This window comes from Canis lupus, chromosome 6 (genome assembly GCF_048164855.1).
Source record: "Canis lupus baileyi chromosome 6, mCanLup2.hap1, whole genome shotgun sequence".
NCBI classification, from domain to species: domain Eukaryota; kingdom Metazoa; phylum Chordata; class Mammalia; order Carnivora; family Canidae; genus Canis; species Canis lupus.
In genome coordinates this window covers 68,012,191-68,024,822 of record NC_132843.1, presented here as the reverse complement: position 1 = coordinate 68,024,822, position 12,632 = coordinate 68,012,191, and the positions used below count along the sequence as shown (strand labels likewise).

The 12,632-nt window shown below is 44.9% G+C and overlaps 2 protein-coding genes across 6 annotated transcripts in view; one reads left to right on the top strand and one right to left on the bottom strand.

Moving 5' to 3' along the window:
- The window catches only part of LOC140635831 (torsin-1A-interacting protein 2-like), a 41,440-nt gene extending 30,492 nt beyond the window's left edge, over positions 1–10,948 (bottom strand). The window contains exon 1 of one of the 3 annotated variants that reach the window (XM_072831050.1): positions 10,769–10,948. The gene's annotated coding sequence lies outside the window, so the exon portion shown is untranslated. Of the gene's footprint in view, positions 1–6,033; positions 6,173–8,968; positions 9,156–10,768 lie in introns of those variants that run through there. The other 2 variants (XM_072831051.1, XM_072831049.1) reach the window with 2 other exon arrangements.
- Positions 10,082–12,632, top strand: part of TOR1AIP1 (torsin 1A interacting protein 1) — a 48,673-nt gene continuing 46,122 nt past the window's right edge. Inside the window, exon 1 of one of the 3 annotated variants that reach the window (XM_072831045.1) lies at positions 10,082–10,928. In XM_072831045.1, the coding sequence (XP_072687146.1) occupies positions 10,451–10,928 (478 nt within the window). In that variant the 5' untranslated portion in view covers positions 10,082–10,450. Of the gene's footprint in view, positions 10,929–11,279; positions 11,486–12,632 lie in introns of those variants that run through there. The other 2 variants (XM_072831044.1, XM_072831046.1) reach the window with 2 other exon arrangements.

Sequence of the window (12,632 nt, the reverse complement as noted above, 5' to 3'; positions counted from 1 at the left end):
GGAATAAACAGGAATCTTCTTTTTAAATTCATATAATCTAAAATAATTTTGTTAAAAAATATTATCAAAATAAATTATTCTTAGAAAGTCTTCAGACTATTTTGTGAGAAGTATTTCTAATTTAGCAGGCAGTGAGAGAAGACACGTGATTACAATCTTCAGCATGACTTACCATATACACTGTTCCCTCTTATGAAGAACATATGAGCCAAACAACAACAACAAAAATGATCCTAAGTTAGAAAACAGCTGCTGAATGTTCTCTTCTCACTCCAGGAACTGACAGACAAAACAGGTGTTTGTAAGGATTGCTAGCATACTGTAAAAGGGAACAACTGCTTTAGACATTTATTTGTACATTTCAATTGACCTTGCCCTAATAGACCAAAAGCCATAGTTCCAATTCTGTCTACAGTTTCAATTTCAAACACCAGCAATAAGCCCTTTAAGGTTAATACACCGCTTTCAACAGTGCGCCAAGCTCAGGAACACCTATACTTATACCAGCTATTTGTGTCTGTTTAAAACTAAGTTTCTGAGTCTTGCCCACTCCTCTGCACTGTATTTGGGATAATATGCCAGTATTATTTTCGCAATTTCCCACTGTTTTCTAGTATTTTCCATAGTTTTGAAAGGAGTTTGAAAAAGTACTAAAATAGGAACAAAAAGTATTCCAATTACTTCCCTTAGGGAACTGTTTCTTAAATAGGGACTAAACGCTTGCAACAGTTCAGATTTTAAACATATTTTCCAAGTACAGAAACTCTTCCTTTCCTTCTTACACTTATCTCTCTCTCTTAGACCCTCGCGACTCCCGTGACTTGTAACTCAGGTTTAGGTTGATCAAGTAGAGGCAGGAAGTAAGTAATGCAAGAAAGAAGAGTTTGCTAAGATTTGAGTAGCACTAATGGATTCCCAGTTTTAGCTCAATTCCCCTAATCACCTTTAATATCTACATCAAGTCAATACATTTTTATTAAACTTTTTATTTTGAACTAATTTTTAAAGATTTTTAAGTAATCGCTAAACCCAATATGGGACTTTTACTCTAAACCCTAAGATCAAGAGTCACATGCTCCACTGACTAAGGCAGCCAGACACCCCAATGATAGACTTTAAAAAAAAAAAAGATTTTACTTTTAAATACTCTACACGCAACTGGGGCTCAAGCTCAACAACTCCAAGATCAAGAGCTGCACGCTCTACCAACTGAGCCAGCCAGGAGCTCCTTGAACAAATTTTAAACTTACAGAAAAGTCACAAAAATATTGCAAAGTGGGGATCCCTGGATGGCTCAGCGGTTTAGTGCCTGTCTTTGGCCCAGGGCATGGTCCTGGAGACCGGGGATCGAGTCCTGCACTGGGCTCCCTGCGTGGAGCCTGCTTCTCTCTCTGCCTGTGTCTCTGCCTCTCTCTCTCATGAATAAATAAAATCTTAAAAATATATATATATTGCAAAGTGTTCTCTTATAACTTTTATCCAGTTTCTCCTAAAGTTAACATCCTGTAAAATTAAACTACAATTATAAAAAACAAGAACCTGGGGGACTTGGATGGCTCAGGTGGTTAAGCATCTAATTCTTGGTTTTAGCTCAGGTCATGACCTCAGGGTCCTAAGATGGAGCCATGTAACAGGCTCTGCGCTCAGAAAGCAGTCTGGTTGTCTTTCTCCCTCTGCTCCTCCCCACCCCACCATGTGCACGGTGCTCTCTCTCATAGCAAAATAAAATCTTTTTAAAAGTGTGTGTGTGGGTGGGGGGGGGGGGATCCCTGGGTGGCTCAGCGGTTTGGCGCCTGCCTTTGGCCCGGGGTGTGATCCTGCAGTCCTGGGACTGAGTCCCGCATCGGGCTCCCTGCATGGAGTCTTCTTCTCCCTCTGCCTGTCTTTCATAAATGAATTAAAAAAAAACAAAAAAAACAAAAACAAACAAAAAAATAAATAAAACTTTAAAAAAAATAAAAAATAAATAAAAGTGGGGGGGCGGTGTAAGGGACACCTGGGTGGCTCAGCAGTTATGCGTCTGCCTTCGGCTCGGGTCATGATCGCAGGGTCCTGGCCTTGGCCCATGTCTCGTCAGCTCTGGGAGACTGTTTCTCCCTCTCCCTCTGCTCCCACCCCCTGGCTCATAATCTCTCTCTCGTGCTCTCTCAAATAATAAAAATCTTTAAAAAAAACACACACACAAGAAACTAACACTGGTACAAATCAGTTAGCTAAACTACAGACTGTTCAAATTTGACCAGTTTCTGGATGCCTAAGTGGCTCATTGGTTGAGCAACTGCCTTTGCCTCAGGTCGTGATCTGGGGGTCCTGGGATTGAGTCCCACATCAGGCTCCCCACAGGGAGCCTGTTTCTCCCTCTGCCTGTGTCTCTGTCTCTGTGTCTCTCATGAATAAATTAAATCTTTAAAAAATATTTCACCAGTTTCTCCAATAATATCCTTTTTCTGTTCCAGATCCAATCTGGAATTTCATATTGCATTTAGTTAATAATTCTCCCGAGTCTCGAAACGGTGACAGTCTCTTGGTCTTTATGGTTTCTTGTCTTTTGTAAAAAAAAATTTCAAAAACAATGGTCACTTATTTTGTAGAAAGATCCTCAATTTGGGTTTATATAATGTTTCCTCATGATTAGAAAGATAAACATTGCATTTTTGCCAAGAGTAACACCGCAGAAATAACACTGTATCCTTCTAACTGCATCATATCACTGAGTTCAGGATGTCCATGCTCTTCTACTGGTGATGTTAGCCTCAATCATTGGGTTAATATGGTATCTCGCCTGTCAAGTTACTATTTTTCCTTTGCCCCTAGTAATTATCTTGAGAGATGTTTTCAAACCATGCAAATATCCTGATTCTCCTCAAACTTTCACCCACTAGCATTACAGGTGGATTTTGTCTGCAATAATTATGACAGTGCTGTTTGCCTAACGATGATTTTCTACTTCTTGCTTTTCATTCCTTCACTGGAATTCCTCAATAAGAAAGAATTGTCCCTGGGCGCATGGGTGACTCAGTTGGGTAAGCATTTGCCTTCAGTTCAGGTTGTGATCCCAGGGTCACAGGACTGAGTTCCATATCTGGCTCCCTGCTCAGCAGGGAGTCCGCATCTCCCTCTGCCCCTCCCCCACTCATGCTCCACCTTTCTTGTGCTCTAATAAATAAAGTCTTAAAAAAAAAGTGTGCCTTCTTCCCTGTTTGTTTATTCAACTCTATCCATTCCACATGGATACTTACTTTGTCCTATGGGTTAAAATCCAATTCATTTTGTAAGTGTAAGTTGTTACAACTTTGGCCATTAGGAGCACCTTCAGGTTGTCCTTTCAACAAGCCCCCAAACTTTTTTGAGCATTTCCTTAATTTCAAGCACTACAAGATGTCCCAGGCTCCCTGTTCCAGCCCTGAAGTCAACTATGTCTCAAAAAAAAAAAAAAAAAAAAAAATTTTCCTGGGTCCTTTAATCAAAGGATAGTGTTTGAAAACCAACAATCCGGACAGCTACTACTACTACTATTTGTTTTACTAAACTCACTAAAATTCACTATTTTCTTATAAAAATTTCTTTGACATGGTTACAAATACTGTTATACTTTTATACAAAGAAGTTGTAAGTCAGCTTCCAGTATCAATTCCTGCCTACACATATGACCTAACATTCATACAGTGAAGCTGCAAAAATAAACCCCTTGCAGCACTGTTCTCTAAAGTCAAACTGTTAGGCCTGAACTCTTCTCTATGCCTTGGTTTTATTAACTCCCCAAAGCACTAACACTACTAGATGAAAGAGGCACTGTGAGGGTTAAAGAGTTAATGTGCCACATTTGCCATTATGAGGGCACAAAAGAAACCCTCAAAAACTATTATTATTTGAACTATTAAATAAAAGTGCCACTAGAGATTTTATTTTTCAGAATGGGGAGAGCAAGTGGAAACTGTGCTAAAGGACAGTTCGGCTGTTTCTTCACTAGCAGATCAGAATAAAGGTAGACCCAGACAGCTCTATTTATATAAATAAAACAGAACTCTCAGAAATTAACAACCAATATTTTATATTTTACTTTTTGCAAAAAGGTTACTACATTTACATTACATATTCCTATGGTCAAGGGCTAAATGAAAGTATATTTTATTTACTTTTTTAAGATTTCATTTATTCATGAGAGACACACAAAGAGAGGCAGAAACACACGGAAGGAGAAGCAGGCTCCTCGCCAGGGAGCCCAATGCAGGACTCAATCCCTGGACCCAGGATCACGCCCTGAGCTGAAGGCATAAGCTCAACCGCTGAACCACCCAGGCAGCTCACCTGAGAGTATATTTAAAAAAAAAAAAAAACAATTTGATCTGTTGAGGTAGTGGGATTATAGGGGAATTTTCTTCCTTTCTATTCTGATTATCAAAATCATGAACCAACTCCTTAGTGTTAGTAAAGAGAAAAGTAGCCCAATTAGTAATAATAGTTCTCATCCACTGAGTTCTTAAACTATCCCATTTAATACTCCAAATAACCCGAAGAATCTCCCCTTCGCAGATGAGGGAAGGAGCTCAGAGCAATAAAGCAATCTGCCCAACTCACACAGCGATAGAGAGGAATTCAAACTCAGCTCTGACTCCAAATTCTGTACTTATGACCAATGTCGGGAACATCATTCTTTATTCACAAAAAATCTGATTTGCTATATAAAACTTACGATAAAGTACAGTCACTATGCAGACTTTTCTGTTGTGGGATACAGCAGTAATCATAAGATGTAGAATACTAAGGAAATTTTAACACAATTAAAAATTCTAAATGCAAAAAAAAAAAAAAATTGTTAAGGCTTCTCTGAGCAAACTTCCCTTCAGGAAATTCAAGGGGTAGTTCAGATGTGGATTTCCGTGGTATTTGCTTTAACATGTCTTCTTAGGCAAGAACAAATTATATACAGGACGCATTATTAAAATACCCAATAATCCTCAAGTATTATTACCTAAATTTTTTTACTCTATTCGTGAGTATCTCTATGCCAGTACGGAAGATAAGTGAAAGAGTTTCAATGAGTCACTCATGGTTATGTGATGAACCAGCAGTAAAAGTGGTAATCAAGCTGTGGACTCTGCCTTCAGCATAATAAACATTACTGAGGAGAGGATCTCACTTAAAAGTTTCTGTAGCAAATTTCAGCTTTCAAGCCGTTGTAATCCACACTCAGACGCTTCCAAGAACATTTTTAGTTCTACCATGAAGTTCCGTTTTTCATTACATGATTTTTCCACTGGCCATGTATATGCTACCCATGTGCTTAAAAAATAAAACTGATAAATATGGATAGATTCCATGGCCCTACTTCTTTTCTCTGCCACGGCCCCAATTCTTAAGAAAAAGAAAAAAATAGACGAGTAAAGAATTTCTCATACGGATCCAAAAAAATGTTTTAAAACCCAGAGACAGGTAAAACCAAAACAAAGGCAGTCTGTACATTCAGATTAAGATAACCTCTGTAACTAGGTGTAAAGTCTAACAAGTACTATGCACTTTCTCGAAGGAACAGAAAAAGGGGAAAACTTTCTCAACGGAAATGAAATACAACCAAGAATATATACATAATACGTAAGCAAAACAGTAATCGTAGGATCTTAACCTCAAACCGCCCTTTTCAGCACCATTAGGCTGAAGGGGGTGGGGGGTGATAACACTTCTGAAAGGATGAAGGCGACGAACGAGGAGATGCCGGAGGCACGCAGGTGGAGGGTGTAAACGCCACCTGCACTGGCCGATTTCCAGTTTACATTCTGAGCCTTAGAGGAATTCTGCTTCTCAAAGTCCGAACCACACATTTATTCCCACCTTACTCTATTTTAACGCTTATAAGATCTGATTTCTCTTCTTTTACTCCAAAGCAAAAATATGCCCCCAAACTGCTCCGATCGAGGTTTTTTGCGGTAGGGAGGTGGGGGTGGGGAGGGATCGTTTAGGAAGCACCTTTCCTAAGAAGCTATCAGACCGAGTATTAGCACTTGGAAAAGTTGTATATGCATTTTCCTTACTTACAAATTCTAGCAGGGCCTTAAACGGTCAACTGTCAACGTCAGGGGAGCCCCGCGGGGTTCCTTGGGCTCCGCGACGCCAGGCTGCACCCCTCCTCGGACGCGGCGGATCCAACGTCGTCCCGGGCCCCGCCCACGTGACACGACCTCCGCGGGGAGGGGAGGGGAGGGGAGGAGCACGGCATGCCGGGACTGGTAGTCGGCCCGCCCTCCAGCCCTCCCGGCGCGCGCCCCCAGCCACCGGCCCGAGCGCCGCCCAGGGGCGTGGGGAGCGCGCTCCCGCCGAGCGGCCGGCCGGCCGGGGTCCCGTTCCCCCGCAGTCCCACGGGAGGGCGCGCATCTCTGCCAAGACAACCGCCAACCCCAGGCCTTAAAAATGTAGAGGCTGCAACAACCCGTGGAAGCAACTGCGCGAGGGGCACGACCCACTAATGGCAAGCACCGGTCGGACGTGACTTGGAACCCGGCCTCTCCCTTTACTAGGTGTGTCCTCAAACGAGCTGCTTAATCTAAACCGCAGTTTGCTCGCGTCAAATGGGAACAAGGCTCCTACATACGTACCTCATAAGGTTGTGAGTAAATGTGCTAATTAACGTATGTAACGGTGTAGCTGCTAAATGACAGTAGTAAATGTTGAAGTAACAAATTGCTATTTAATTCTATAAATGTGAAGATTGAGAGAGGACAAGGAATTTACCCTAGAAGACACGATCAATGGGTCAGGGGCAGTCAAGTCTAAAATTCCTGTTCTACACCAACTCAAAACACAGAAGAAAATCTCTCTTAAAGCTTACTTTTTTTTTTTTGCATCTGTAGAAGGCATTTATTCTGAGAATCTAAAAATCTGGACAAAGAATATTGAACTTTTTAGAAAAAGCCTACATGGGATTTCGTGGTTTCTTCCTAATACATTAACAAACCTAGTAAGGAGAAAAGAAAAACTTTTATTTTTTTTCTTAAGAAAAACTTTTAAAACAGTATCTCTCCAGTTTGTCTGCAGTTATGTGACTTAAAATATTCCTGTTCAAAAATAAATAAAATATTCCTGTTCTATTGAGGTAAAAGCTGCAAACTTTGGTAAAGTTAGAAAAACTAACAAATCATTCCAAAAAACACAAAACCGAAGGAGAAAAAAAATAAAAAACATGAAACAAAGACACAACCAAACCCTAAGTTATAGCTTTCTTGGTACATATACGATAACTCCAAAAAAAAAATTCATTTAAAAAAGTACTTAAAAAAAAAAAACAAAAAATTCCCTTATAATTCTCAGTTGGTGAGCCGACCATTTAATTGAAAGGATCCACAGAAATGCAATCACCCCCACTCACTCACCCAGAGTGTCTCCTGGAGTGGATTTGCACGCAGAAGGGAGAGGGAAGAGAGGTCCAAGTTCCAGGCTCTTTCCAGTTTTGCTTTGAGGGCTGTCTCCCTGTATGTGCCTCTCCTCTGCTCACTCTGGAGGAACTCAGCCATAAGCCCTAGGGAGCAGAGAAGGAACTCCCCCACCAACCCTGGGGGCCTCTTTTGAGAGGGAACTGTCTCAGTGGCCCACTCTTGTGGTTGCCCCAATTCCTGTGGCCAGAAGAGCCAAGTGCTATGGAACACGCTGCCTCAGCAGGGTTGGGCCTGATCAGGCTGTGGGGTTCCTAACTTTGGCCTCACTTCTACACATCTCTCTCCTTCCTGAGAAACTTAGGTATCATACCAGATCCTTAAGGCCCAGCAGCTACCTCCTTGGGATAGAAGTGGAATTTTATAGATTTTTCAATTAATAAATATTAAAAACAAAAAAAAATGACCAATACCCTATTTTACTTAATTTTTTATCTGATTCCCGTAGAATGTAAACTCCAAGGCCGGGAGGGTCATCTTTTGCTCTATTCTTTCACTGCCATACCCCCAGCACGTAGAACAGGGTCTATCTAGTACACAGCAGACGCTCAAATATTTATTCAGTTAATGATTCTTCAGGTAGTGGGGATTTCTGGTGCCTTCATCTCTCAATCATTCTCTTTCCGCAAAAGTCATAGGATATGGGAACACTCCTAGAAGCTGTTTAATTGACTGTAATTTTGAATTCAACAAAGAATAAGTGGAAGAATTATTTACTATACCCCATTCACTTCGTTGAATTTAACTTTTGTTAATTTTGGTATAACATTTCCAGCTAGACACTTTCATTTGTACTTTGTACACTTTCACAGTCTTTAAAAGATTTTTCCCATCGCTTGTGAGAATGGGGAAAAACGGAGGTGGCTACTATTCCTTTAGTTTTAGTATGTTAATCATCTTTAACTTATTAAAAATAACAATGTTGCCCTTCTACTAAGATATAAAGTTCTTTCCCTGTCTGATCAGAAATGTGATTATGCACAATGAACTGATGGATGCTTTCCCAGTAAGTAACTGGTTTTCTGCTTACCCTAAACAAAAAAATCAAATACATAAATCACGTTATTTTAAAATAAGATGTTTTCTTTAAAAATAGCTGCATTCGAAATCCAGTGTCGGGGCAGCCCAGGTGGCTCATTGGTTTAGCGCCACCTTCAGCCCAGGGCGTGATCCTGGAGTCCCGGGGTTGAGTCCCACGTCGGGCTCCCTGCATGGAGCCTGCTTCTCCCTCCGCCTGTGTCTCTGCCTCCCTCCCTCCCGCCCTCCCTCCCTCTCTCTCTCTGTGTGGCTCTATGAATAAATAAAATCGAAAAAAAAAGAAAAGAAAAAAAAAATCCAGTGTCACCAACACTGGATTTCTAGACCTAGGCACAACAGCTAAGTATATAAATTGATGCCAGCCATTTAATCTGATTTTTTTGTATAGGTCTTTCCCTAATAAAAGGCAAATTCCCTAAGAGTAAAGAATACATATTAACTTAATGTATACATCTATCGAACACCTATTCTGTGCCAACATAGGTATAGGTACTGGATTCTCTTACCTGTCTTGTGATCCACTTAATTCCTCTGTATTTTTCAAATTCCCAAACTAATTGTCTAACATCCAGAGCTCATGCCTCTTCCCGGTACTGATGACCTGCAAGCCTCTTACGCTATTGGCTACGAATCCACTGCCTCTAACGTCACGTCTTTGGGGCCACCCTTAGAGTTTAGAAAACATCTACAGCAGAAAATCTGGTTTGACAAGAGTTTAGCTTTACCTCAAAGTTAAAGTGATCAGGGCTGGTATTTGTAACGTTGCTAGGTGTGGGAGGCAGGAACGGCAGCGCTAGAATTATGCATTCTTATTACCTAAAGAGGGGGAAAACCCTAAGCAATATGTAGGTGTTAAAGTCATCGTGCCTCTGATTTCGAGATTCCTCATTTGTTTCTTGGGAAAGCCAAACCCGTAAGTTTCCTTCCTGAGCCTTTACAAGAATCCTGTGTAACGCAGTGAACGGACTATTCACAATAATACGAACATCATCTTCTCTGCTCAGCAACACGTAGTAGAACCGCTTGTCCTTTCTTTTTAAAGATGTCCCCAAAAACCGGAGTTCCGCAAGTTTGTAGCCCAGCTTCTACACACACACACACACACACACACACACACACACAAAACTGCACCGGTTAATGTTTTAAACCGATCCCTTAACATGCGCTAATAACGTTCATAACGTGCACTTTGCACATCGGCACTACAAAGGTTCACATCCTTTAATGATGACATTATGAGGCTTTTATGATGTTTAAGAGTGAGCCACAGTAACAGGCACCTTATAAAAGAAATCGTTAAAGAAAGGCCAGGCATCACTCAGTGTACCGATCGTCGCAGCAGTTTCTCCGAGAAGAATTAAATCCCACAATTTCTTTCCACCCCCCCCCACCCGCCTCCCCCCAGGAAAAGGCAGCATTGGCAGAAGTTATCTTCATGAAGACTCCTATAGAAACACTTGGAAAGGCAGGGCTAAGGCAGCGGTCAAATCAGAACGACTCCGGGGCGGCGAGGACTCCAAGCTGGGCACCCGACTCTCGCTCGGCGGGCCTTCCCGGGGGGCTCGGGGGCGGCGGGCAGCACCCGCGCCTCCCGCGTGCGGGCAGCGGCGGCCGGAGCCGCTGGGGCCGGGGAGGCAATCCGCGCTGCCGGCTGTCCCCTCCCCCCAGGCCAAGGACAGCGACGTCGTCCTCCCGCTTCTCCTCCTCTTTGGTGCCTTCAGCCAGGAGGCGGGAGTGACCCGCAGCAGCTGACCCGGCATCGGCACTGCCTCTCCCACAGCCCTCAGGACAAGCCATGGGCCCAGAGGCGGCTTCGCAGCACGGCAGCGACGACGCAGGCGGCGGCCCCGGCGCCTCTCAACTGCCTCCCTGACCGCCGCAACCACACCCTCGCAACAGCCATCGCCACCAACGCCAGGAGAACCGACCGACGCGCCCCCCCGCTCCGCAAACCACCTTCGCGATCGCCTCAAGCTACGTCAACAACTATGGCGGGCGACGGGCGGCGGGCGGAGCCGGGGAGGGAAGGCTGGCGGATGTACGTCACACCCCGCGCCCCCCTACGGGAGGGAAGGCGCCGGCTCGCCCCTCAAAATGGCGGCGGCAGTGACGCGCCTGCGTACGGGACTCCTTCGCCGTCGCGCCACGGCCGGCGGGAAGTGAGGTTCTCGGAAGAGCCGCCAGAAGTGTACGGCGACTTCGAGCCCCCGGTGGCCAAGGAAAAGTCCCCGGGGAGAAGACGGCTCTCGCTAGAAGAGTTCCGGCCTGAGTCTGCGAAAGGGGAAGTGCGAGGAAGCGCCTACTACCTTCGGTCTCGGCAGCGGAGGCAACCGCGACTCCAAGGAGCCGAGGAGATGAACACGCGAAGGGCGACCCGCCTGCAGGAGCAGCAGCAGCAGCAGCAGCAGCAGTCACCGTCTCCGGTGACGACCAGGAGAGGGTTACGGGACTTTCATCCGTCTGACGGTGAGTGAGGCCGCCGGAGGGAGCAGTGTCCGCGGCGAGCCGGGAGGCGAGCGCAGCGCGCGGTTGGGGGCGGGGCGTGTGCGCGTGCGTCCCGGCGCAGCCCCTCGCAGCCCCTCGCCGCGCAGCGCATCCCGCCGGGGCTCCCGGGGCTCGCGGCGCGGGGGCCCCCCGACCGACCGACCGACCGCCCGCAGGCGGGGCGGGGACGCAGGCGGGAGGGCTGCAGAGGCTCGGGGGCGCGACCTGAGCGGCGAGCTCCGCGCCTCGCCGGGCACCGGCCTGCGGGGGAGGAGGGGGCTCCGGCTCGCCTCTCTCTGCAGGCCTTGGCGGGGGGCAGGGGGGTGACGGCGCCTCGGGGGGCCAGCGGGCAGGGAGACACTCCAGGCTCGCTTTCACTTCGGTTCCCTCCGTTCTGCGGATGTTGCTACCAAAGCCACTTCCATTTCCTCTAACTCTCAGAGGCCACGAGTCCCCAGCTGAGAGTGATGCTTCTCGGGTAGCCTCCCAGGCTTTTCTCCATCGCTACCGAGGTCGGGGGAGGAGGAGGGAGAAATTGGGTGAGTGGGCGTTTGGAGGGAGCGCGCCGTTTTTTAAATGGACTTGAGACCCCACCCGAATACTTCTACCGAGGTGGGGGTAAGGCGAGTTATCCTGAACTTGAAGATCCCTAATGCCTGATAAACTTGAGCTGATCGCTCTTTCTCAAGCAGGGTGGTCTCTGCAAAAAATCGCCACGTGTTTGTTTGTTTGTTTTTTTTTGCGGGGGGGGGAGGGCGGGCTTCGATGCAACCTCATGGGTTACTTAGCTTGACCAAGGAAGATTCTGAGTTAGTTTTCCTCTAAATGGGCCGAAAGGATGTTGGCAAAGTGAGCGTGTGGATTAGGTGAGGCACAGGTGAAGCAACTCCCTTGAGCCATCCTCTCCCGCCCACTTCCCTGTCCCCTATCTGAATCACGGGTGTAGTTTCGTGGGAGGCCCATGTAAGGCACCAATGAGTTAAAAATCCAGGGGGTTTGAATCACAAAGTGATTGCATCCTTAGTGGTAGACCATGGATAGATAGGAAGAAGGAAGTGGACCTTCAGCTCGCAGCAGAGCTGTAGGCAACGCTCGTATCTGCTGACCCATGCAGCACTGACACATCTGAAGATGCCTTGATTTTGAAAACTTTATTTTAAAGAAAATGTTAACTTAATATGGGGTGGAGCTTACTCCAGACATTTTAGCCTATGTGTATGTTCTATCTCTCTTTTAGAATTAGAAACTTACTGAGGACAAGGATCCCATCCTATTTGAAGTTAATTCCATCTCCTTCAGTATCTGAAGAGCGCTTTGCCGACGATAGGCAACAAATAGGTTACATTGTATTGACTCTGGCACAGATCCTCCTGTAGTTATAGAAGCTGACTTTTTTAATACATAAAGGATTTACTTCTGTTTTAATAAATCTATAAGGATCTTAAACATTTTGCACACTTCTGCTTTCTTCGACGTTTCTGAAACTCTGGACCATCTTTTAAATTTCTAAATTAATATGGTTTTATTATAAAGCATCAAAGGTGAATAGTTTATATTTTTAAGAGTAGTAGTTTTGGTGGACCTAATTACACATTTCTAAAGAATTACTTGCCTTTCTGTTTATATATTGCTGTTAGGGTGCATAATCTGGACCCAAATGTCAATCTGTTTTGAATTTTGACATAT